Source organism: Xiphophorus maculatus, chromosome 3 (assembly GCF_002775205.1).
Source record: "Xiphophorus maculatus strain JP 163 A chromosome 3, X_maculatus-5.0-male, whole genome shotgun sequence".
Taxonomy (NCBI): Eukaryota; Metazoa; Chordata; class Actinopteri; order Cyprinodontiformes; family Poeciliidae; genus Xiphophorus; species Xiphophorus maculatus.
In genome coordinates, this window is record NC_036445.1 from 1756349 (window position 1) to 1783191 (window position 26843).

The following is a 26843-nucleotide window of genomic DNA, read 5'->3' on the forward strand; positions in this document are numbered from 1 at the left end:
TTGACTTTATCTCATTTTATGTAGTTTCAAACAATCTGCCAGCATTTTATTGTCTTAAGTTCAAACTTGTTCATACATTTTAGTGGAAAATTTTGCTTTGTGAATGTGGGTTTTTGTGACATAAGAACTATTTCATATCAGATTCTGCACAGATGAGTGTACTGGTGAGGCAGGATATAAAAGTAATCTTTCATCATGAAATACTTTAATTTATTGGAATAATCTAGGAGCGGAAATTTTTTCAGTCACATTTCAGAGATTTCAGCTCTCCTGTGCCACCTGCTGGTTCAACCAGTCACTGCAGGTTAACGTTTCTTCAAACATTAGCACAGCAGGACTCCATTTATACATCTTTTAATTTAATTTTATTGTCTTAAAGTTTCAAAATGTCTTCTTTGTTTTGAAGGGTTGGTATCTTGAACCTTTTTTGTGCTCTACTCAGAGGAACTACCCATTGCATCCTGGGAAGTGTAGTAGAAATGCATAAATCAGAGTTGATCAAAACATCAAGACAGTTGAGTAAAATATATCTGCCACATAGAAATCTGTCCTGACATGAAAGCACAGTGTATGCATGCCCAAAATATAACATTTATTCTGGCTACAAACATTTTCTCAGATGTTTCATTCAAACATGACAGGAAACGGTTCAATAACTGAAAAGGCTGATTATAAGGGGAGGAGCTGCGTTACACCAAACATCACCTGAGCTAAAATATTCCCAACTACACGTTCAAGTTTCCAGTTCTCTCAACTCACAGCCCGACAGACAGACAGACGACACCCAGGGTGTCCGAATATTCCGACTTTATTCTGGTACCTTTTCGACTTTTTCGCATAATTACAACTTTTTTTCTCGTATAATCGCGAGTTTCTTCTATAAATTTGACTTGAATCCCGTATGATTATTACTTTCTTCTGGTAATACTACGACATTATCTTAATTTTATCGCGGTTGTGTTCCTACTTTATTCTCGCGTCATTAGGTCTTTATTCTGGTATTAGTACAGTTTCATTCTCATATTATATGAACAGCACAAGGATACCAAAAATAAAGCGAACATTTTGAAACCTATTTAAAAAGCATGAATTATGCGCAAACCGAGGAGAGGAGCTTGGAACCGAAGCACACCACAAACAGAGAGAAGATAATTACAGGGACATTTAGCTGGTATACATTTACATGAAATGTGTCAAAGTGTTCAGTTTGTTTTCAGAGATTTCTTATAAACGGGTGCAAATAATATCCGGTGAGGAATGTTTATATAAAGGTCTGCTGTTGCTAATGTTTACAGTCATGAATAAAAAAAAGTCCAAAGAGCAGAGAGTCAGTATTATAAACCATAGACATAATAGAACAATAAAAATAATCTTTATATATGTCTGTTATAAACGATGCCAAATAGGACATTCATAACAATACGCTGTGAGTAATGTGATAAAACGCCATTCGATTGGCTGCGATGAAAACTAGTCCCGCCCTTTTCCAACGATTGTACGTCCGATTGGACAATACGTAGATTCCGGCAGTTTGTTTTCTATACCCAGGATGCATTGCGCTACAAAAAAAATCGTGTTAGGATGCATCTGAACAGACTAAATTAAAGCTTTTGATCGTGTTTATCATAGACATGCGGTAATTTTGTCATATTAAATGACATTGTATCTCGGACAATGGTGTTTTGCTAAATTTAGTAAGCTGATAATTTGCACCGTAAGCAAGAGTGTGTGTCTCGTTTATAAATAGTGTCTAGACCAGTTGGCTAGTACAGGAATCTTTGCTCTTAAGATATTTGTCTAGTAGGTTTCTCATAATGAGAAGCCCCCATATTTGTTAATATTGAAGTATTTTGTAAATGATCTACGAATTAAAATTATGTAATATACTCAAGTTAAAAATATGAGCTACATCCACAATGATGTAAGTGAAAAAGAAGACACAATAACTTGAAAATCAATAAATACATTTTGATTAATGGTTTGCAAATTATGTCTGGGACAAATAATTTCATTTTAGATATATCCTTCATTATATTAAGGGTCATGTTTTGTGGAGGTTTTGCTGCATACAGTTTGTATGCCAACTCGTGTGGAAGTATTGAAGCAGTGAAGTCAGTTACAAAGTGGCCTAAGGACAACAAAGTGCAGGAGTGACGATCACAATCCCTTAATAAAAAATAACTGTGGGCAGAACCGGACCCAGTGAATAACTTCTTACAGAAGAATACGACATTAAAAATGTATGCAAACTACTTTAGATTTGTGCGAGAATATACAAAACATTTTCCCAGGCCATGCAGGCATTCAAAAAATCTCAAACATTTTTTTTTGTTGCCTTTACGGTTAGTCAATTGTTGCTAAACTGACTTAAAACAGAGTAGATTTATAATCCGACAATGAGGCAAAAAGTGGTTGTCTTTCATATGAACATTGACCGTCATTTTGATGTGTAATGATGACACTTGACAAAATGTAATGTGTGAAGTCTTTTGTCTTTTTGTGTTTTTATGATGTAAATCTCTTTGAACTGCTGAAATGTGCTATACAAATAAACTTGATTGACATATACAAACATTTGACTTAAACACCTAATAACCACGATTAAATGACACGAATTATGACAGATATCTGTCTTAACCTTACAAAAAACAAATATGAACTCGAGTAACTTATGGAGGAAAGGTCCCTCCTCTTTCTCATGCTATTCCAGCAGCCAATCACCATCCAGCCGGTAATAATACCCTGAAGGCTTACATGACTTTCGCTTAAAAATATGTTTATCCACATTTTTTGTGGCTATGAGAACTTTTTAACATATTAAACACTGTTTAAAAATTATATTACCGATAAAAATGAAGGGATTTTGTATGTTTTATAACATTTTATTTCAGTGTCCATACTTGTTGTTCCTCCTACTGGCCACATGGGGGCAGACTTGGTGCAACATTCCCTCGTCGTGTTTTCAATGAACATAGTTTTTCGCTTTTGCTTCCTTCGCGGTCAGACAGGCTTTACTGCCCACATTTGACTATTTCGTAGCAAAAACTTTAAGAAACGGGATTCAGAAAAAAATAATTCCTCATATAATAATGATGAAGACATCAGAGGAGGACCTGTAGGAGGAGAAAACCTGACAGTTAAAGGAGGTCGAGCCGTTAAAGCGTGGATATGGGGCTGAGCTGTTAGAAAAAAAAAAAGCGCACCCTCCAAAGTTGACTGACTCGTCGTTGAAGATAGGATTCCGCCCACAAGAAAGATGGCGGCTCCCTTGCTGGAGAAATTGTCGGAGTCTTTAGGTTCGCCGGAGACAGCGATTCGCCTCATCTTATCGGTTTTAATCGGTGAGTTTGGCCTGATGAAGATGTCGGTGCGTTAGCCGGGAGAGCTGGCAGCGGTCCGGGGGACAGCATCCAACTGCTGCCTGTGTTTTCTGTAACTGTTGGTGTCAGCTAACTCAGTGACTCAACTGCAACACAGCCTTTTTATGTGTGTGTGACTAAATCAATAATATTATTTTTTAAAAATCAACACACCCGTTCTCATAGTGTGATCTTAATATCTAGGAGGCTAGGACTTAAAACATTCAAAGGTTTTCATACAAAATCTAAATGAAAGCAACTGTGTGATGGTTGATTGAGGAAAATGTGCAGTTGCAGACTTTAGAAACTAATTGACCACACTTTGGTTGAGCTGTCAGTGGGCTCATGTTGCGGTGGTGAAGATGTGTTGGTGAAAGGGCCTGTGCAGTGGTGCTCTCAACTCCTCATTCTCATTTTGAAAGAGGTCTGAAGGTCAAAAAGGGCCACAATTCAAACTAAGTTGCATTTTTTTTAAAAAACTGCTCAAAGTGATTTCTTATTGGTGCATTTTAATAAATTAGACTATGAAGAAAAAGCCAATGTGTAAAAGTAATTCAATTTAAAAAAGGGAAGACAAAGAGTGAAGCTTTTCAAGTGTTTACTCTGGTTAATTTTTAAGGAAAACCCAACATTAAGTTTCTCAGAAAATGTCATTATTACTTGAAATTAACTAGAGAAGGTCTTAATGCAGAAATGTTAGCCTACTGAGAAGTAGGTACACTTGGCTTGGCTTGAATGAATATCATGCATTTCTTTATCAGTGCAGCGTGGCATGGGTGCAGTTAGCCTGCGACCCTGCTGAGGTGTTAAAGAAGATTGCTTTAATAGCGGCATTCAGTTTGTCTGTCTAGTCATCATCTTTCTAAGATATATTCTCAATGTGATGTAGGTCAGGGAGGTTTTATGACCAGTCAAGCATAGTGATATGACAGTCATTAAACTAGGTGTTGGTACTACAAGCAGTTCAGACCTGCTCTGATTTGGACTTGAAAAAACACAGTGAAATAAAATCCTATTTAGTCATATGTAGCCACATACATTCAGCACAGTAATAATACAAAAATATAATAAAATAAACTCTTAGGTGGTTACAGGTAGACCATTCATTCTGACTTCTTTTTAAAGCACACTTTATCTTTGGCTTTACCATCGGACCAGCAGGTTTATTATAGGCTTAACAGGAAGCCCTGATTTGGATATGACATCTGTGTGTTGGTGTACTAGTATGGCTATTTCTGTGTGCAGGAAAAGCAGGGCATGTCAGTTGGTTATAAAAACCCAGACACACCTCCAGGGTTTTAACACTCGTTTTGACGTCGAGTTGGGAAAGGGTTCAGTTTTGTGAATGCAGCATGACACAGAGTAACCTCTCCACAATGGGCTACAAATGTTTGCACCTCAGAGATCTGGCCCCTCTGAACTTTGCTCCAGCACACGTACACGTCTGATTTCCACTGGACTCCTTCCAATAATACTATGTGGTCTGAACGTGGCCATTCAGATTAGACTTTGGTTGCGTTATCCTCTTGAGTCATCCTGTTACTGCATGTTGCTAAAGGTTTGTTGCATAATGCAGCCGACCTATAGTACTCAATTATTACTATAATTGTACTCAATTAAAGTGCAATTATATATGTACTATATACATATAGTATATGTACATATACATATATATTCATTGTATAACTGTTTGATTTGCATCTGCAATGTGGTCAAATCTAAATCAATGGTATCATTGATTTTCAGGGGTTCTTTTAGCTTGGTGCTCTTTTAGTTGCCCCCCTCCGCTGCAGATTTTTTACATTTCACACATTTAAATATTTAAAAAATGTTAATATGAGACAAAAGTAACCTGAGAAAATGCAGTTTTTAAATGATGACTTAATTTATTAATTGAAAATAATTATTGATAAGTGTGATCAAGTAGTTGTAGTAACTGGCAATGAGTCTGTCACATTGCTCTGAAGGAAATATGACTCACTTTTCTTTGCAAGATTCTTCTAATACAACCATATTGGTAGATTTTTGAGCATTATCGACTCCAATCAGATTTAAATCCAGACTTAGCCTTTCTCAATAAGCAATTAAACAATTAATTACATGATAAATTAAAATGTGAGTAGGGCTGGACGATACGGCTGAAAAAGATATCAGTCGATATCCATAATTATTGATTAGTTTTTTGTTTTAAATATCTGAAATATTGCCTAGCCGGTGATGTGACCCTCCCTGTTTTATCTACAGTTTATTCTTGAGCTCATGAACTCATTTTAATGCCTCACTCCACATGGTTTTTTATTTTTAAGCAGTTACCATGCACATGGCAGGTTGTTGTATTTTTTTGTATTATTATTATTTGTATTATTTTGCCATTATAAATATACTGCTTGAAAATAGTCTCCAAACATTATTATTGTTTATCACAATAATTACCGTGACAGTTTATTATCCAGCAAAATTTGCTGTCATGACAGGACTAGACTAGGATACTCCCTTCTGTTCAATGTGAGACAGTCAGAGGTGGACTTTCTGGTTTTGGCGCATTGTCGTCCTGCATACTTTAATTGCAGTCAGCCTTACGGTCTTACATTGAAGAATCAAAACCGCTCCAGACCATCACATTACCACCGTCTTGTACGGCTGTCTGAAATGTTGTGTTAATTCTCCACCAGTTGTAGACAAACCCCTTCTAACAAGTTTACCTTTGTTTAATCTGGTCAGAGGATATTTTCCCCCAAGGTCTTGGGTATTCAAATGTAAGATATGCCTTTGTGCTTTTTTGCTCAACAATGATTTTCACTCAGGAAGTCTCTAATGGTTGCCAGTTTTCCCAGTGAATCAGGAACTCTGAGGCAGTGCGGTCTGTAGTGCTGTAGATGTTCTTGGCTCCTTTCCTCCTGGATGAGTCGAGGATGCACTTTTTTATTGATGTTGGGAGGTGAACCAGTCCTGGGAGGGTCCACCACCGTTTTTCTCAATTTGTGAACAATGGCTCTCACTTGGTTCGCTTAGAAATGGCGTTGAAAGTTAAGCTTTGCAATGAAATCTTTTAGTCTACTGCATGTTCTTCTTCTACTTGATAAATACAGTCATCATTTGAAAACTATTTTTGTTTACCCAAAGTTATCTTTGATAAAGAGCTAAATGATATATTGAATCACAATGGAAACTTGTAAAGGACTTCTGACAGCTGCCATACAGTCACGTTCTGCAGATCAGTCAGTTTAACAGGATCTAATTTTCTTGCTCCCTTAAATCATGCAACACTTGACTGGTGTTATTTGATCTGAAACATTATTGTGTGACTAAAATGGGGGAAAAGTCTGAATCTGTAAGGAGGGGGAAGACTTTTTATAGCACTGCAGTTTTTGATTTACAAAGTTACAAAATGAAACATTTTATGACATTTTCATAAGAAAGAAATGACTGGTGCAGTTTTCTTTTTTCTCTTTCACAAAGCTTACAAAACCATTTCTTTAAATACAATCAGATGATTTGGTTTGAATCCGCTTTTACTTAACTATGTTACTCATTTATGCAAACCTTGATATTCTGACTTATTGGAGGTTTCTGTAGCGCTCATCTTTATGTTCGTTTATCACATAAACTTTGGATTGCGCTAGACCCAATCAGGTGAATTTATTCACTGTTTGGGGAATTAAATGTGACTGAATTTGATGGCTCCCTCATCATCAAACCAGCCTGCCTTCCCTGATTGCGTACATAGCTTCAAATAGTCCATGTTTTGTGAAAAACATACCTTACCCTGATCACAGAGCGTTAATCCGTCTGTCTACAACACACCACACATTTTTTTAAATGATTTTAACAGGCTTCACGGTGTGTACGTGCAACTCCCTTAACCACAAGGTCACTGCTGTTGATATCAGTAGTGATCACTTGGATCAGCCGAAGACACGCACTAACATATTTCTTCTGTGTCTCTTCCTCCTGCAGGGTATCCCTTCGCCCTGGTGTATCGTTGGTTCCTTTTCTACCAGCCCGCCACAGTTATCCACTTGTTCCACATTTGTTCTGGCTTGGCGCTAGCAGCATTCAACTTTGGTGAGATGGGGAGGAAAATGTACAGCTGCTGCAAAGATTTTCATTGTATAACTGTTTGATTTGCATCTGCAATGTAGTCAAATCTAAAAAAAACTTGCATGTAGAAAAAAACAGCATTTAGTTTGTGCACATTTATTCAGTTTGTGCACATTTATGAAGTTAGATAATCTCCAAAGTTCACTGCTAGAGATCTGCATTAAAGAATGCCAAGTAAAAACTTTTCTGTACTACCATCACAAACAAAAACACCTGATGTTTGCTAAACTTAATACTTTAACTTTGTACACTGCTCAAAAAAATAAAGGGAACACTTAAACAGGTGTTTCACACTTAAAGTGTTCCCTTTATTTTTTTGAGCAGTATATTTTTTGGCAACAAATGCTCCAGGCGTGTTTGGTGCTGAACAAAGGATAAATATGTGTAAAGCCACCTGATACCTTCTAGTTAAGCACAGTGGAGTATGTATGATCCTGTGGCCTGATTTTCTGGGAATCTTGTTAGATGAGATGGCATTATGAGATTTTTTGAAATAACATTTAAAATAAAAATCAAGTGCTCTCTGCCAGAAACCTCAAGCTGGCTCACCCTGAGCCTTTCAGAAAATCTCTGTTCTAATCAACACAGAACCATCTCAGTTCCCAGAAATAATCATGTAGAAAATCTGCGAGGTGAGGCAAAGACAGTACCGATGACTCTGGATGATATGGAGAGATTGTGTAAGATCCCTCTCTTTGTACATTGTGAAATGTTGTGGGAGTTGCTAACCTTCCCGTCAGCACAAACTGAAGTTGGCATGCTATTGGTGGTTTGGTTTGTCTGTTTTATCTTTAAACTGTTATTGCAGACAATCAAAAACACATCCTAATACTCAATAACTTCCAGATTATGAAGTTAGACGTTTTCCTGGAAAAATGGCACTCACAAATTGGATCTTTTTTTTTCTTTCTTTCTTTCTTTTTTTTTTTTTTTTTTTACAGTTTACAGCCTTAGAAATTAAAATAAATCCAGGTGACCTTTATGTTAACCAGGTCAAAGGAAAACTAGATGTCATGCGAATTTTTTGTGACGTTTGCCCCACGTGAGTTAAAGATTTTTTTTATGTCTTCTAAAATGTTTAGTGTGAGAAAAACACAATAGAAAAGGAAGTTGTTTAAGGCATTTTACACATCTGAACCACTGTGGCATAAACTAGTCCACATCTACATACACTAACAGTTGTATTCCAGTATATACTCATGTTTTTGAAAGTGTTTAAGTGTTTATTTTGTAAGAAGTCACTCTTTAAGGCTCAGTTTATTAAGTTTATTGGAATGAAAACAAGTTTAATGCGTTTGTTGTCACTCATCAAAAGGCTTTCTTTTTGTTTAATGTCTATTAAGCACGTAATCTTGATTTGTAGATAATTTACTTCCTTTTTAGCTTATTAACCTCCCTTTCGCCCTCTGTTTCTTCACCACTGAATTTCTTCACCGTATTTGAAGGACATGAGAAAATCTTGAAATAACTTCAGAAATCTTTCTCAGCATGGTTGAAATGTTGAAAAAACAGATCGTTCAGAAGGCTGCATGCGTCAAAATGTGCAAAAATTGTGGCAAAGGAGGAAGATACTGCTCAAAATAAATGAAATATTTAACATTCATCCATGCATATATGCGATAGTCCTTTCATTACATTAACTTTTTAAACCATCCTCCTACACTTCTATAAACAAGTTAATTCATTTCTGAAAGATGTAAAAATTAAAATATTTTCAAAAATGAGAACTGCTCTTAGCAGATTTCACAATCTGCTGATATCATCTTCTTTCAATTTCTGTTTGTGGGTCCACAATGAGAGGCTGTCCTATAAAACTAATTAAAGATCATTTAAAGATGTTGGAAGAGTTCAATGAAAAGGTCGACATCAGGACTAGAGACAAATCTCAGCTTTTTCTACGTGTAGAAATTTATGAGGTAGAATTATGTGAGATTAGGCAAAGACTTTTGCAGTAATAACAAAAAGATTTGTATGTGGATTTATAAGAGTTTATATGGAAAGACACTTATTTAAATAACTTATTTTAAAGTGAATAATTTTTCAGCAGAAAACAGCCAGATACTTCATACCGCAGAGCTGCTGCTTCTTCTAAAGGTTTTCAGGTTGAATTCTGAAACAACTTGCTTATTTTTCAGACTCTTGATAAAAACATGTAACCTTCTCTCGACTGAGACAAAATCCGACTCCAAGCTTTGGATCTGAATCTGTTGGCTTGGTGAAGTCTGACATATATCTGTGCATCTGCAGATCAGTTTCTGTTTTGCATTTGGATGAATCATCAAGTTCTGCTTAGTCACTTCTGGGGAAGTGCATTTGGTTCTCCTTGACTTTGCCAGGAGGTTTGACCACAAGGAATGTGCATCTAAATATTCACGCCCTGCATGTTGGTGCAAACTTGTCCCCTTTAAAAAAATAGTTAAAATGCTGTAAATACTTAAAAAGTCAACCTAGCTAATCAAAACTTTGTGTTTAGTTCAAATCTGAAGTAGATAAGCAGATGGATGCAGGATGTGGCTTAAACATGTGTTTCATTTAGCTATTAAGATGATAATTGTTATGTTACAGGAAATAACTACTAATTTTAACGAGTTTAGTTGACAACTATCCAAACATGTTTTATTTTTAAACCAATTGGTTTGTTCATTTAATTATTGGGGGGCTCTTTTCAGGTTCTAAAATTATTTAAACTACTATTTATCTAAAGTCAAGTGTGCCAAAATAATGGGACACTTCGGTAAAAACAATTGAAAAGCTGTGTTTGAAATACATTCTTTCCTTTCACTTGTAATTTTAGGTGGAAAGTATCAACCAGGTGCAGCCAATAACATTCACTTCATTAGCTTATTTAAAATCAAGGGATTTCTGTCTGTTTCCTGATGTGTTATAACACAACACCAGAGTGGAAGGACATGAGCAATGACCTTACTGAAAGTACTCTTATCGTCCGTCAATCTGGGAATGTTTATAAACCCATTTCCAAACAAGTTGAAGTCCAGACTGCTAGTCAGCATTTCCAGATGTGGACGTCCTAGTAAAACCACCCTGTAAAATTGAAAGAAACAAGGAAAAACCTCAAGGGTTTTCCCATTGAGCAAGTCTAACTTGTTTTCAGAGGCTTCCAGGCGGCAATGGCCAAGCCCTCTAAAAAGGGCATGGCAGTGTTGCTTTGGTTTGTTAATGTTAATGAACCACAACAGTTGTGAGAAAATGTTTTTAGACACATTATATAAATAGAATATAATATAATATACTTTATTGTCCCTAGAAGAAATTTGTCATGGACTCAATAGACAGACGTAGAGACGTCCAAATGTTGCTGTTCGGTGTCGAAAACTAAACATTGATTTGTAGCTCAAACTCCTCATGTTGCTCTTCAAACACAGTGATGGTTTAGGTTTCTATTACTTCTTTGGAGCCACACACCTTGCAGTAACTGAAACTTGGAAGAAATTAGGTCGTCAACACGGCAATGGACCCAAACACGGTAGGAAATCTAGGACAAAATGGCTGCAAATGGCAAAAGTTTAGAGGTGCAACAACTTTTAACAGAGCAATGCAGAAGAAAATGTTGATAAATGTTTATTTTATTTGCACCTAAGATTAGACAAGTAAAACTTTTGAAGCAATAACAAATCAGTTTGTACCAAAGTAAAATAATGAGAGCCTGGGCTCCATTGTGGTCAAGTGCCATTTAGAGTTACTTCTAACAGCAAAACATTGATTCCTCCCTTTTCTTTCTTTTGTGGCTTCGCTTGGACTTTACAGCAGGTCTGTAGCTTTTATCTTCCTCTGTTTGAAAACTACTTTCATGTTCTTTTTGTGTTTTATGTCTTTGCCTTTCTCTGTCTCTGCCGATACTAAAATGTATAAAGAAAAGCGCTGTTGACGTTTTGAGTCCAACAGGTCACACTCGGCTGCACTCACCTTCATCTCCCCCTTCTGTCCGCCTTCCTCCCAGGCTCCCAGCTGTATCACTCCGCACTATGCATCTTCGTCCAGTTTCTGATGCTGAGGCTCATGGGGAGGACGGTAACAGGCGTCCTGAGCAGTTTTACATTTCAAATGGTGAGCGTTCCCTCATCTTTATGTGCCCCGGTTAATGGATTTGTGTCTAAGCACCAGACTCGGGCTACATGTTTCTAAAAATGGACTGTTGGGTATTTGCATTTTCTTTTCTACAATATATTTTACCAACTTTTCAGTCTGTTATGGCTTTAACCTTTAATTCAGATTTAAACACGCAAAAGTCGTGCTGCCCCTTTTTGCTAGGGATCATATGAGCTTCTCTCTTCTATCTTTATTAGGAGCATTTTGATTTTAGAAGCTGTTGATGACCAAATTGTTTCCATTAATTTTATGCTAAAATGTAAAATCTGCTCAGATATACACAATTTAGATAGTTAGCATGCTAGCAGGACTTTCTACAACTTGAATCTTTGCTGAAGATCCATTTGGTCTCAGCTATGTTGGAACAATGCTAAAAGATGGAGGACGACGGCTCTGGACCACAGCTTGCCTTATGATTTAACGATGTTTACAGCGACTGTATCACTTCATATTCTGTTTGTCTTCCTGCAGCTGTACCTGATGGCAGGATACTACTACACAGCAACAGAGGAGTATGACATCAAATGGACGATGCCTCATTGTGTCCTTACACTGAAACTCATTGGTGAGTAGATCACAGCTGATTCTACTTCAGTCATAAAAGCAGTAACTTGATTCATTTATTTTTAGTTTAGGCCAAGTTGTCGCTCACAATTTCTGCTTTTTTTGGTTCACAGGTTTGGCATTTGATTTCTACGATGGTGGCAAAGAACCAGTGAGTTGGCTCGTCTGTTTACTTATATTTGGTTACTATATTATCCATCCAATGGCTTCATTGTGTCGCACTTTATTTGCTCTCATCCTTATCTTCTTATAGCTTCCTGTTTTCCTTTTTATTAGTCAGATCATAGAAAAAAAATCAAAGAGAATGAGTTTTCAGAAAAGATTATGTCTGGGGGTTTGTCTAAACTAAAAATAAGGAGTATAAGAAGTTATACTGTGCAGCTGCAGGGCTTTATGTGTGAATTATTATGATGATATTTACTCTATATCAGGACTCTACAACTCCAGTCCTCAAACACCTGATTCAAGAGGCTGAATTACCTTCTTGCCATGTCAGCAAGCTTGTCTAAACCTTGTCTTGAGGACTAAACACCCTTGTATTAGATCAACCCTGCTCCTCAAGGCACACTGCCCTGCATGTTTGCCTGATTTAACACACCTGATTGCATCCAACAAAATCCTGTTAATCAGCCATCAATTGAAATCCGGTGTGGAAAACATCCATGGCAGTGTGCCTTGAGGACCTGCATTACAGACTTCTTCTGGTAAAAACTTACTTAGGGCTGCAAAAAAATGTCTAATTGCGATAACATAGCTGAATGTCGCACTGATGATATCAATTATGATCACCACCTTTTATGAGCTTTAACAACTCATTCACTTACATCTATCAAATGTTGATGTTTAGAGCAGTGAAAGCAAATCGTAAAGCCTACTGTAGATGTATTGGTGGAAATGATCATTTTCATGAAACATATTATCCTACTGAATGTTTCATCCCAGCTGTCCTTCACTGTTGTGCTGTTACCAATTCAATTTATTGTGCAATTTTATAAAAAAAATAGACCTTTCGAAGACTTTGCACATTTATAACTTAACCAGAAACAAACAACTAGATGTATTGAAGAGTATGAAGCTTTTATCCTCTCCAGTTAATCATTCAGCGATAGCAACAGACAAATTAGACCGGAGCTGCATAATATATTGAATTGTTGCATTATCAGTGTGCAACCGCACTTTGTATTTCTGATATTATATAATAACCCAATGGAATGAACTTTAACCTTCCTTAATGATCACACCAGGACTGTTTCTTTACTGCCAAAGCTTGTGGAGAGGGACGGAAACATGGTGTAATAAAATAAGGATTGATAAAAGTTTCTTCTATAGTATCTCAAATATTTTCCTAAAATTGTTTAATCCTAAATGAGTCACTGTCTGGGACAGCTAGAGACGTATATCACCACTGATCTACTGAAACAGTTCACCTCTAAAACTCTAAAAACAGGACAGTCTGCAATCCAGGCCATGGAAACAAAAGGGCTTTTGTTTGGAGAGGAGCTGGTCTGATGATCCTTTATTCTAAACAAACCACAACTCTTTCCCTTTTAGTTACATACCACAGTACAGGTGATAAAGAACAAATGTTTTATTATCATATAGCTCCAGTCACAATTATCTGCTGTTATTTGTCCCTGAATTCATTTACATTTATTGATAACTTTTACTTTGTTTACTTGCTATGGTAGCTTCAGTTCAATTCTAGCAGAGAAAATAAACGTGTGACAATTTCTGATTGTTCATTATTGGTTTTTATTGAGTCACACTAATTGAATCCTAATTGTAAGTTTTTGTTCTGTTTTTTCACTTGTTTCTATAAATGAGTATAATCTGAATACTGATTTTCTTAGTTTTTTATAATGTCCAAGGACCACTGAAACGCTCCCAGCTGAAACGTCTCCTTGTACCTTTTCATATTTTCTTACAACCAAACATTTCAATGGATTCAGTTGGGATTTTAGACCTACACAGAATAATGTTGATTTTGGTTCATTTTTATTTATTTATTTTTGGAAACAAAAACATTTTAATACTTGCACGTTTTGCATTTGTTTCTAGCCTTCAGCCCTGAGTTAATTATTTGTTGACCCAGCTTTCACTTCAATTATAGCCTTTTAGCAGTTTTGTGCCTTTAGACACTGACATTTTTTTTCTCGTCACTCTTTGCAAGCTCAGTCAGTCCAGATGGAGAACATCTGTGTACATACATTCTCATAGATGGGTTTAGATCTGGACTTTTGCAACAGCAGGAAAACACGTGGATATTCCTTATGGTCGTTTTCCTGCTGGACAGTGAACCTCTGTCCCAGTTCTAAGTGTTTTGTAGGATGTTACAGATTTTATTTCAGTATCTCTCTGCATTTAACCTCACTCATCTTGTCCTCAACTTCCTTGTCCCTTCTATGGAATAGCCGCACCACAGTATGATGCCTCTGCCACCATGTTTTGCCACAGATTACGTGTTTGCAGGGTAATGTGCACACAGTGTTCACCACAAATGTGCATTTTGTTCTCATCTGAGTAGAGCAAGCTTTTCGCCGTTTGTTGTTTCTCTTACATGGCTTGTGACAAAGTGTGAACAAGATTTCTTGTGGCTTTTTTCTTGACATTCTTCCATAAAGGCCATATTTTTAGAGAATAATAGTTTTCCTGTTGACAAATTCTTCCAACTGAGTTATGGATCTCTGCAGCTTTTCGCAGAGTTACTGTAAATTTCTTGGCTTTTTCTATGATTAACGAGAGAATGAGGTTAAGGTGGATGGATGGCCTTTTCTTCTTAGGTCAGCAGTATAAATCAATAACAATATTATCAGTAGATGATACATCTGTTAGGATATCCATTTAACTCTGATTCAGAAATGCTCGGCATTCTGGGAGATGAAGGCAGAGGAAAGACTTTATCTGCTCAACCTTGAACGGTGAGCTAAGCAAGGTTGGTGACATTACCCAGCTCACTCACTCTTTGGTTACCTAGCAACAACCTGTAGAGTAACTTGTGGTTACCTAGCAACAGTCTGTTAAGTAACTGGCGCAGCAGCAGTTTCAGGTTTCTATGCTGTGCCTGATAACTTAGAAATAAAAAAGAATACCCTGGGGTGGAAACTGTGGCTAAAATGGGAAAGGTCACACCATCAGTTCAGAATTTCAGATACTTAAAACAAAAAAACTAATCAATAATTATTGATATCAACTGATATGAAGTACTTACCATGATACGTTTTTCAGCCACGTCATCCAACATTTGTCCGCAGTTGTTTTTCTCTTTTAGTTTTTTATTTTTACTGATATCTATTCCTTGTTTCCCATGTCTTGTAAACCCAGTCACAGCTGAGCGCTGATCAGGTGAAAGCCGCTCTGCCATCAGTGCCCTCGCTGCTCGAGGTCTTCGGGTTTTCCTACTTCTACGGAGGGTTCCTGGTGGGTCCCCAGTTCACGATGCGCAGCTACCAGAAGCTGGTGTCGAGGGAGCTCACCGACTGCCCTGGAAAGCCTCCCAACAGGTACGAGAGAGGAAAACCACGAGTGATGCAGAGAAAAATGAGCAGAGAGACTATCTTAATTAGATCTCTGGTTAAAAAGACAAAGCAGAGGCACAGCCCTTGAGTTAACCTTTCTCTCTTAATATCTGTTTTAGTGTTGTTCCAGCTCTGAAGAGGTTTGCTCTGGGCTTTCTCTGCCTAGCGATATATGCAATATTTAGTCCTTATTTTCCAGACACCTACCTTTTGACAGATGAGTACGAGGTGAGAACATGAGTCATGATGTGCAGTTTTAACACAGATACAAGATAAAACATTTATGTTGTTTATTTTTTATTCAAGCTTTCTAAAATAAAAAACATTTCCTTCCTGTAGGCTCAGCCTTTCTGGTATCGCTGTGTTTTTATTCTGCTTTGGGGCAAATTTATGCTGTATAAATACGTCAGCTGTTGGGTTATAGCGGTAAGTCGTTTCTTTATTATCTCAACTGAACCAAATGTGTTACATAAATGCTCTTCACATCCTGTTTTTTTTTTTTTTATTAAAAAAGCATTTAAATGTTTATGCGGAAAAGAAGCACAAATCTATTATAACGCACTCATTATCAGAGCTGGGTAGTTACATTTACTCAATTACATTTACTTGAGTAACTTTTTTAAAATTACTTTTAGGAATATTTTTACTTCTGCTTGAGTAATTTTATTATGAGGTTTCGCTACTCTTGAGTAAAATTTCTGGCTTCTCTACCCACTGACTGAAGTTTAAACATGTTTTAACCAAAAAATCACCAGGACATGACACACACCTGCAGTTTTTGTTAAAGATTCATAAGTTTTATTTTGACAGAAACTGACTTGGGAAAATTTTCTTTAGCCTTATTTTGGTAATTTTTTTGTTATTTACATGAATTACTGTTGTTTACGCTCTTAAAATATCAAAAATTTAATATTAAAGGATTGATAATTTGATTAGCTACTCAGTACTTGAATATACTTTTTACCAAATACTTTTTTACTCTTACTTGAGTAACTTCTTAGATGGCAACTTTTTGCTTTTACTTGAGTAAAAATATGTTGAAGTAGTGCTACTTTCATTTAAGTAAAATTTTTGCCCACCTCTGCACATTATTGTAACTGCACAAGACATGAAAATCCTTCATGAGATTATAGTGAAGTTTGACCGTGAAGATGCCTTGAGGAGGTGATGATGCGGTGGAGATACAAGTAGCTTTTTAAAAAATAGAGTAAAGAGCCACAGGCTGACCTGAAGCAATCTGCAGAGATGGATTCAGCTCAAACTGCATGCTGTACATTAATCCAAGCAGCCTGAGAAAAGGAAAAAGATGAGACTAGCTATGAGAGAAAAACAACTCTAGTTTAATTATCATTAAAAGAGTTTCATTTTGGGAAGAAGAAATACCAGAGGTGGGTAGATTACCCATAAATTGTACTCATGTTAGAGTAGCAATACTTCATAATGGAATTACTCAAGTAAAAGCAAAAAGTACAGCATAGTAAAAATACTCCCTCTTCTTTAAAGGTACATTTAAAAAAAAATACAAATGTAATTGAGTAAATGTAAGTAGTTAGTATCCAACTCTGGGGAACACATTGGTGCGTTCTGATTGGTTGCGAAAGGAAATAGATAAATGAAAAGGTGTCGTTTATCAATGGTCTGTCACAGTGTGTGGGTGTAGAGAAGGGTGACGAATTAAAATGAAATATTTCTTTTCCCATGATCCTTATTGTTTCTTAGAAAAGGTTTTCCCATCAGAGCACATTTTACTCAGGATTTGTTAAAAAGATTCACGTTGTTCACATGATGCTGCTCTTCTACATCAATCACATCAGCTCTGTGGTATTTCAGACAAAGCAGACCTGACTTTTTATTGCTTAGTCTAATCTGTTCTTACCTTCTTACAGCTGGTGTTCTGTAGAAACATTAAATTAATTTAAATGTCATGTATGATGAAGCTTTTTACATACAGTGACCAACAAACTATACAAAGACACATTTCTAAAAAGGTTCTATTGTTTACTTACCTGAACAAATGCCTTTTGTTTTTGGGTTTTATTTGTCATAGGAGGGTGTTTGTATATTAGCTGGTCTTGGCTACAACGGCGTAGTCGATGGTAAACATCAATGGGACGCCTGTGCCAATATGAAGGTGTGGCTCTTTGAGACGACGCCCCTTTTTGGAGGAACAATTGCGTCTTTCAACATCAACACAAACGCCTGGGCTGCAAGGTCAGTGGGGTTTCTAAGATCTGTAATCCTCCCTAAGCTAAAGTGAAGCGGCGTTGTAAAAGTTAAAAATTAATGAGCTATCAGTGAAGCAGTAGTGGAAACGGTTCAATTAGTTATCCATTTATGGCTTTCCTTTCCCAAGGGAGAACTGGCATACAATCAGAATCCACACTTTGTGGAATAATAACAAGAAGGAAGTAGGGATCCAGGTCAAAAGGAATCATTGACAATTTCCAGCTCAAGTTGTGCACATTAAATTCCTCCAGCACCTGACCCAGTTCAATGAAGACCTCAGCAAACAAAGCAATTTATTTATCGAGCTTATGGTTTATTACACGGTCCATTTCCGCTGGATGCTATAACAACTTTTGCTTACTCTTTCATTTTCCGCTCTTCACACTGCTTAGGAAGCAGAAAACGGAGGAGAGGAGGGTTGGCTGTGAAATAGTATAACTGAAAATATTAAGGGGATGAAATGTAGGTGATAATTTGCCGTTAGTGAATGCAGAGCGTACTTGACACATGGATGATCTAATTATTTAACCCACAAATACCTATTAATAGTGTCATATGAACCAATTTTGAATTTCTGCTCCCAGCACCTCAATAGTAGCAGAGTTTAGATCGAATGCCTTTGTGTCGCCTCTGTTGTCACTCAGAAAGTTAAAAAGGTTCATAGTATTTAACACCAGGCTGAGGTTTACACACACTTTTCATCTGCATTGATGACATATTATACTTTTTCTATTATTGACCTGTTCTTCTATCCAGTATGGAGTGATTATTAAAAAAAAAACACTAACTGAGTTTGCAAATTAGAATTTAGTGTTTCTTTCCTAATTCATTTACAAAGAGCATAAAATGTACAGGTATACATAAACCTAATTAATTTTTAGGTTAACTATTCCATAGCAAATGCAGAGAAGCCTCTCTTTTTGCAGCTACTTACTGGCATTTCAGTCTGAATTTGTGACCACTTTACTTATCAGAAATTGTAGTTTCAGGCATATTACACCATTTTTTAAAAGGTTAATGACAGCGTTCACGCCTCCTAGACCAGTTCTGATGTTTGTTTTGAATCTTTTTCCTGTTGGTGTAGTCAGTTATGTGAGGGAAAGTTGAGACATTTTGAAGAAGCGCCACTTTCTTCTTTGTACTAAATCAATCTGCACAAGTGAGCAGCTGGAAACCTTTATGAAATCTGAATGTTTTCCTGCTGGAGAAGGTGGTTCTTTCTTGGCTGCAGTCCATGTTGACGTTATGCATACTGAGGCATTACTCCAGGCTGTTTCTTTAAAACCAACTTCCTTTCATTTGAGTTGACATTTTGGGCCAGATGAGCATAACTTTGGTACAGTTTGCTGTTCCAGCGGGACGGTGTTCCCAAACACACATCAAACTGCTTTTGGAAAAGATAAACAAGGCGAACTTCATCTTTCAGAAAGTGGCCCAGCCTCAACTGAATTTAAAATTTATAAACTATTTCTAAGGATTGTGTTTGTGCCTGGAACTGGAATAATGTCTGTGAAGTCCACTGTTACTGATAAGAAGAGTAATCAAATATAAAGCTGGGAATAAGCCAGAAGCTCGTTGATGGCTACAAGAATGTGTGTCTTCTCTGCAAGTTGCTCAGTGGCCTTAAATTAAATACCAATAGGGGTGTCAGTTTAATACACAGAGGGTCAGAATTGTACATATCACTTTCAAATATAGAAATAATTTCACATTTGGATTTTAAAAACAATTACAGTTTTCTGTCGTATCATTGCTTCACTTTGAGAGAAAGTACAACAGAAGACCAGAATTTTATCAATATTTATCAGCATGATTAACTATTTCCCTGTGCAAAAGCAGAAAACCACCCAAACCACATGAAGCTAAATCTTCAAACATCAATGTCTTATTTTTTGTAATTTATATTTTGATTTATAGATTTCTAAAGCAAAGACGAGTTGCTGGCAAAAATCTTGGCAAAGCAGATTGCGAGAATGAGTGGGAATAAGATCCAGTTTCTTATTTGCTTTCGTCAGTATGAGGAATGTTAATTTAAATTCAGTAATTTTTCCCAAAGGGAAATTAAATGTTGTGATAACTCAAATCAGCCAAGTATCTTCAGAAAGTTTTTATCCATGGTGATCATCAGCAGGAAGCATCTCCAACAGCAGTCAGTCTCACAGTGAATATAAAGAGGCTTCTGACTGAAGACCATCATGACATGCTAACAGTTCAATATCAACTCCTAGTTTCATTTATGAATTTAAAAAGATCATAAGATAAATTTATAAATCAGTATTTGGAACCAGGTAATTTTTATAAATCAAAGTTAATCTGGAAATGTGCTTTTCATGTAGACGAATCCATGGGGTATCCCTGGTGGCGCCTCGACATGGGGTCACTGATAGTCTTGGGGTGCCACACTGAAACCAAAAGCCTAAACCAAATTTCAGTTTTTAATAGCCTGCCATTAAAATGTTTAGAAGGACTGGGGTGAGTGGTATAAATAAATAAATGTTGCAACTTCCTGACATTGTTGCTGATATTAAAATAAATCTGCTGGATCAGTGGTCAGACTGTGCCGTGAAAATTTTATATTACTGACGTTGAGGTGTTTTATTGGTCAACTAATCAAACAATTAGTTTTCTTTATAAGCATCTTATAACTCAGTATATTAGTAGTAGTATAGTAGTAGTTTAAAACCAGAGTTTGGCATCATATTTTGTTTTTATCTAATTAGTTTAACACATGTTGTTTAGCTTTGTAGCTTCCATCTGCACAGATTTATGATCTTCTTCCAAATATGTCATCATATTCTCTCAGATTTCTGCTTTAGAAGCAAACCTGACTGATCTGAAGCGATCTGAAACAAGTTTCTTGTAGAGTTTAGACCATTAACTATCTAACAGGCAGCTTGTCTGAAGCCCACTGAGGCTCATCTGAGTCTTTAAGCAGCTGCACTTCCTGTACTCATTTGTCAGGCCGTCAGCCAGTGCAGAAGCCTGCCATCAGCGCTCATACAGAACACAATGTGTGAACTTGACATCTTTCATAGATATCTACGCTTGATACTTTCTTAGAAAATGTAAAGTTCAAATGTACTAATGAACTCAGTTGCTATGCAACGACGACTTGCCGGTGAGTTCGTTCAAGACGCTGTGACAGCTGAGGTGTTTCTGACTGCTTTTATGACCAAAAAGGTGATTTGTGACTTTGGCTCTTTCCTCTTTTCAGACATGTGTTCAAGCGGTTGAAGTTCCTGGGAAATAAGACTTTGTCTCATGTGGCCACGCTGTTCTTCTTAACCATTTGGCACGGCCTTCACTCTGGATACATCCTGTGCTTCTCCATGGAGTTTTTCATCATCACTGTAGAGCGGCAGGTTCGTTTTCCACACAGAAAAATTATGAGAAAACAAAAGTTTATAGACAGCCCTAATTTTTTTCAAGAAGCCATGTAATATTTCAAATTAATCTTGGTCGGTATACCAGATTTTAAGAAGTTTTTGCTAATTTTCTGTTGAACATCTGACCGTGGCATCAAATTTTGAGGAAAATATGAAGAGGACATAAGAAGAGTCAAATCTGAATTTATTTATTTTTTGCTAACTCACTTTTAATTATTTCTTTAACCAGGACTGTTGTAGAGTCGAATGGCAACTATAAACTAATTGAAAAACAAGAATTGAGTGCATATTTGAATGTTTTAGTGATTTTTCTTTTATCTAAACTAATTCAATTTAACAAATACAGACTTAAATAGATGCATAACCCGCATTTTGGTGAAAATTGCATTAGCAAGTTGCGCCTCTGCCACATGGTTTTTGCAGCCTTCAACAGGCTTCTGCTGAATCTGTGATTTCATATGTGAAATCACATGTGATTTCACATGTGAAATCAGATTGCTATAAATTTCAAGTACTTCAGCCAAAGACTCAATACCTTTGTACAATAGTATAGTAAATCACTTGTGTCTTTATGCATTAAAAATACTATTTACATGGATTTACACTGTTAATTAGAAGCATGCCATTCTACTAGTATTTAAACATTGGTTCAATATTGTGGGACTAGTTTATTAAATCATATTTTCGCTGTGTTTTTATTACCATTCATGTATTATATGTGTTTTTGAACAGGCCCAGGCTCTAGTGCTGGACAGTCCCCTGCTGACAAACTTGGCCAACAGCCACCTCTACCCCCTCGTCTACGTAGTTCAGCAGTTTATCCACTGGCTCTTCATGGGGTATCCTCTGGTGCCATTCTGCCTTTTCACCTATGACAAATGGCTCAAGGTAACACACATCTCCTGAGGCTACACCTCTAAGAAGATAAATCTGCTTGGGAATCTTTTTTTACCTCGTCTATATTTTCCATTTTCAGCTCAGGGAGCGCTTTGAGTATCAAATGCAAAACAGTTCTTTAAACTCCAGAGGTGCACTGTAAATAAGAGCACAAAGGGCTCAGCTTGGGAGGAATATGTTGCTAAGACAGCATTGAGGTGTTGAAATATAGCCCAGGGTCCCATTTTAGTGAATTTATAGTGAGCACGCTGCAGCGAGATTTTCCTCTGAATTATTTTCTCCTCTTTTACGACAGTTGGTTGGATGCCCAGACGTTGCTCTATCTTTTTTCTCTCTCTTTTTACTCCAACACTAATAATATGCACATGAAGCCGGTGTGAAAGCAAATGAAGTTGTGAAACAATCTGTAATTATCTTCCAAGTTTAACATTTTGCCATAAGACTACCCTGTGGTTTCCTGTCGGAGGTTTTCACAGTAAATCTCTCTGTAATCTGCTTGAAACAAATTGATTAGACGGCGCTAAGCCTTTGTCTGCCATGGCTTACTGTTTTGTTGCATTAGTTGAGCTGAACTAAACTATGTTTGGCGGTGGACCCGGCACAATTTGTGTCAGAACCCCTGCTGAGCCAATAAAGTGCTTTATTAAACAGAAAGATGCTGCCACACAAAGCCGTGCTGTCCGTTTCTTTTAGGGAGCTTTAAGGGTTTATGAAAAGTGCAGAAACAGGAGGAATATAAAAATAACGCATCAAAAGTTTTGTAGGGAAGCGTTAATTATTTACAGTCAAAACCAGAAATTGACCTACTCCGAATAAAAGACATAGACTTTTTTTTTTTTACTGTCTGAAGTTAAATCAGACCAAACATTTCTTTGTTTTATGTTAGTTAAAATTACCAAAATTATTTCTATTTGCTAATGCCACAATAATGAGAGAAAATACATCAAAGATTAATTTATTAATGGCTTTAAAACCAGAGGTTTACACAGAGAATGATTACTGCCTCTTTAAACAATGAGGAAAACCTCTGATGATGTCATGGCTGTGGGAGCTTCTGATTGGCTAACTGACTCATCTGAGTTAATTGAAGTCACACTAGGAACTCTGCTTAAAGCAACGTGAAGAGCACAAGTTGCTTTATATTTAAATGTGTTTTAGTTATAAACCCAAAACACATTTAGAGATATTCTAGCCAAATAAAGACTCCAAAGACGCCAGTAAAAAATATTAATGTTATGGAGCGGCCAGACCAATCCCTCGACCTTATTCCAATGGAAACGATTAGTGGTGACATTAAACATGTTTCAGAGACTAAATGAGAAATCCATAGGAACTGGTGATTATAATCCAGTTGTCCTGCTCACAGATTCTGCAGGCCGATCGACTCCACACCACACAGATGTGAAGCAGTTCAAAAAAATGGTCTTTATCCAACTAAATATTGTTCAATAATTCACCTGAAAGCTACCATTTATCTGGAATATGTTGTAGTTTTTTAAGGAAATAAAACTGATATTCCATTTTTCTCACTTTTTGCAGATTGATAACAAATTTGATTTAAATCTGGAGCTGCAATGGATTTTGCAAAACAAAACTTTTATTTATTTCTATTTTCAACACATTGCTTTTATTTTGAGTACAACTGCAGCTCCACAGATAACAGGATTACACTATTATAAACACTGATGGACATTACATTTTAAACTGTTTTTGCTTTGTTATTTATGAGGTCAGCACAGAGTTACTGTTAACAGCAGTTTGTGTTTATAGTCTGCACCCTGATTGTGAGATTTCCTAGATGTTTCCAACATTTACAAGTCCAGGATTTCGATGGAAGTTATTCTCCAATTCTCCAATGTTCAAATTGGAGAAATATTTTTGCTGCATTCTGTTCAACTTCCACACCTGAAATTTGACTTTGTTTCTGAGAAATACTTTTTTTCTTGTAGCATCTTAAACTTTGTCCAGCATTATTTAAGCTTCTTTCTAACTGAGCATATTTCTCTCGAAAACCATTTCAACAGAGAAGTGTGTTTACTCGTTACCTGTTAGGAAGAAAATATTTGATTTGTTTTAGTTTGAAAGATGAAAATCAGCAAATTCATGTGATAATTTGGCCTATCTTTAAAGTGTATCTTTGTTTTGTTTTTCAGGTGTATTCTTCCGTCTATTTCTGTGGTCACCTGTTCTTCCTCGTGGCTTATTTAATTCTGCCATTCCTCCGTGTTACTCTGGTGCCTAAGAAAGACCAGAGAGAGAAGAAACGAGACTGAAACCCGGTTCTGACACCTGGAAAGGTGAGTAGTCACATTTTCTCCTTTTTAATCTACTTTTTAATATTAATCCAGAGTGAAAATCTAAACTCTGATTTTCTTCCAGGTCCGTTCAAGGCTGAAACTCCTCGACCCTGGAAGGGAACTGTGGCGTTCGGGGAGCAGAACACAGACTATTTTAAGGCCTTTAATAATATATAAATATGAATATATGTTGATGTAAAAATAAATTTCTATATATTTTTGTGTTTTTAAGTGGGAGGGATGGTTTTTATAAACATTTTGAGAAAATGTTTACAGGAAATTACCATTGTGCCACACGGGGTAATTGTGAACCAATCAGGGGCCGTTTCCTGCTTGTTTATCATTATCACTTTCTTCTTTTTTTGTGGAAATTTTTAAGACTTGTGGAACTGAAGAGACTTTTCATGCTGTCGACGCAGGATTGCACTTATGAGTCACAGGTGCTGTTTTTAGGCTCCTGTGTTTTTGTTGTTTCGTCGCCCCATGTCTGGCGCTCGCATTCAGCAGCAGCACTAAAACCAAACAGAAGGTTTAAGCACAGTGCCACCATTTATATATGAATATAAATATATGTATACATAACACTTCCTGATGTCATGACACAACATGCACACGTTTCTGCAGAAAGGCTGAGGCGATGATGGGCTTGTTTTCTCTGCAAATGGCTGCTAGTGGTTATACAAGCACTGTAAAATCACACACTGTACAACTAAAACCCGACTCTAAATGGCCTTGATTCAATGAATGTTCTGGATTTAATTTGATTTGCAATTGAAAAATTGTAGGATTTTATATATATATATATATATATATATATATATATATATATATATATATATATATATATATATATATATACAAGGTTTTATGAACATGAACATTTCTTGGTTGGTTGTTTTTTTTCTATAAGATGCATAATTTTCCTGCCTTTCAGCTAAACCTCACTTTTAAATGCACAAATGTGAAAGTGAATCACACTGAGTGGTGTTGGTCTCTCTGTCCACTCCGATCTGTGCGATTAGGGGCCATGCGCTGTGTTTTTTATTTTATTTTAATATTATTAAACACGCGGTGGCTATGATTTCCGCTACAGCCTGCCCCGGTGTTTCTAACAACAGGTTGTAATTAATCAGAGTGAAAGATCAGAACCCAAATGCCTCGTTGTAATGTGTACATTTCTGGGTAAGGGTGAAATTTGCTGCTGCCGCCGCTGTCCTTTCGCAGACTCGAGGACAAACCTCACTGTAGCAACGGCCCAGATTCCAGTAATATTTATACAGAACATGCTGATTATTAATTGATGACTTGCTATTTCAAGAGGCTTGGTTTTTTTGCCTTATCCGAAGAAAATGTGCAAAAAAACATTGGGATGTGAGAGGTGGATGTGATTTGAAATATACTTTTGTAATGTTTAATAAAATGCTGCATTTTAAGCAAGATCTCTGCAGTTTATTTATGAGCTTTAGAAATAATAAACATCTTGTGGTGTTTTTGTTAACAGATGTGCTCCGGTAATAAAACACAGCTGGATTTTTGCTGCAGGATTATACAAAATACAACTTTAAAAAAATGCAGACTGAAGAAATTCTGAAGCATTTAAGTTTTTGACCTACAATAGGTCTTCAGTTTTTCCATCTGACTTTCCATCTGAAAGTAATGTAATTGCTTTTACATTACTTTTGTTTTTATTTGTGCATTAATTTAATTATTTCTTTATCTTGTGTTGAGATGCTGCATTTAGCTATTTTAATTAAATTAACTAGGCTGCACAGTGGCGCAGTTGGTAGCACTGTTGCCTTGCAGCAAGAAGGTCCTGGGTTCGATTCTCGACCCGGGGTCTTTCTGCATGGAGTTTGCATGTTCTCCCTGTTCATGCGTGGGTTCTCTCTGGGTACTCCTGCTTCCTCCCACAGTCCAAAAACATGACTGTCAGGTTAATTGGTCTCTCTAAATTATCCCTAGGTGTGAGTGTGTGTGTGCATGGTTGTTTGTCCTGCATGTCTTTGTGTTAACCCTAAGGCAGGGTCCAGGGTGAACCCCGCCTCTCGCCCGGAACGTGGCTGGAGATAGGCACTGGCAACCCTCCCGACCCCATTAGGGACAAAGGGTGAACTTTCACAAGTGGAGCATCACAACTTTCACCGTGGCGCTCCACTTGATAAGGAACCTGTAGCCTGTTTGAAATAAATATAAATAAATGAAACATCTTTCAAGTTTTGCCACAGATTATAAGAAGCTTCATTTTGAACTGCTCTGACAAAAGCACATTCTCTCATAGATTTCCTTTTACTGTTTTTCCTTGGTCTTTATGATGACGTTTATTCTCTAATAAGCCTCAAAGGCCTTCCAGATAATCTAGATTATTCATCAAATTACGTTTGATGGTGTAAT

At 36.8% G+C, this 26843-nt stretch overlaps 1 protein-coding gene and 1 non-coding gene across 2 annotated transcripts; both read left to right on the forward strand.

Annotated features, from left to right (window-relative positions):
* Positions 1–1770: 1770 nt before the first annotated feature.
* Positions 1771–1827, forward strand: LOC111608213. The gene has a single exon (XR_002752602.1). It is a non-coding gene; the product is annotated as a U7 small nuclear RNA (small nuclear RNA).
* Positions 1828–2974: 1147 nt separating this feature from the next.
* Positions 2975–25267, forward strand: lpcat3 (lysophosphatidylcholine acyltransferase 3). Its single transcript, XM_005798752.2, has 13 exons — positions 2975–3341; positions 7317–7424; positions 11419–11525; positions 12039–12132; positions 12245–12282; positions 15453–15631; positions 15766–15874; positions 15986–16072; positions 17694–17857; positions 21087–21234; positions 21991–22146; positions 24309–24452; positions 24535–25267. The coding sequence occupies exons 1-12, from the start codon at positions 3257–3259 to the stop codon at positions 24426–24428; spliced, it is 1395 nt and encodes a 464-aa protein (XP_005798809.1). The 5' UTR covers positions 2975–3256; the 3' UTR covers positions 24429–24452; positions 24535–25267.
* Positions 25268–26843: the final 1576 nt, after the last annotated feature.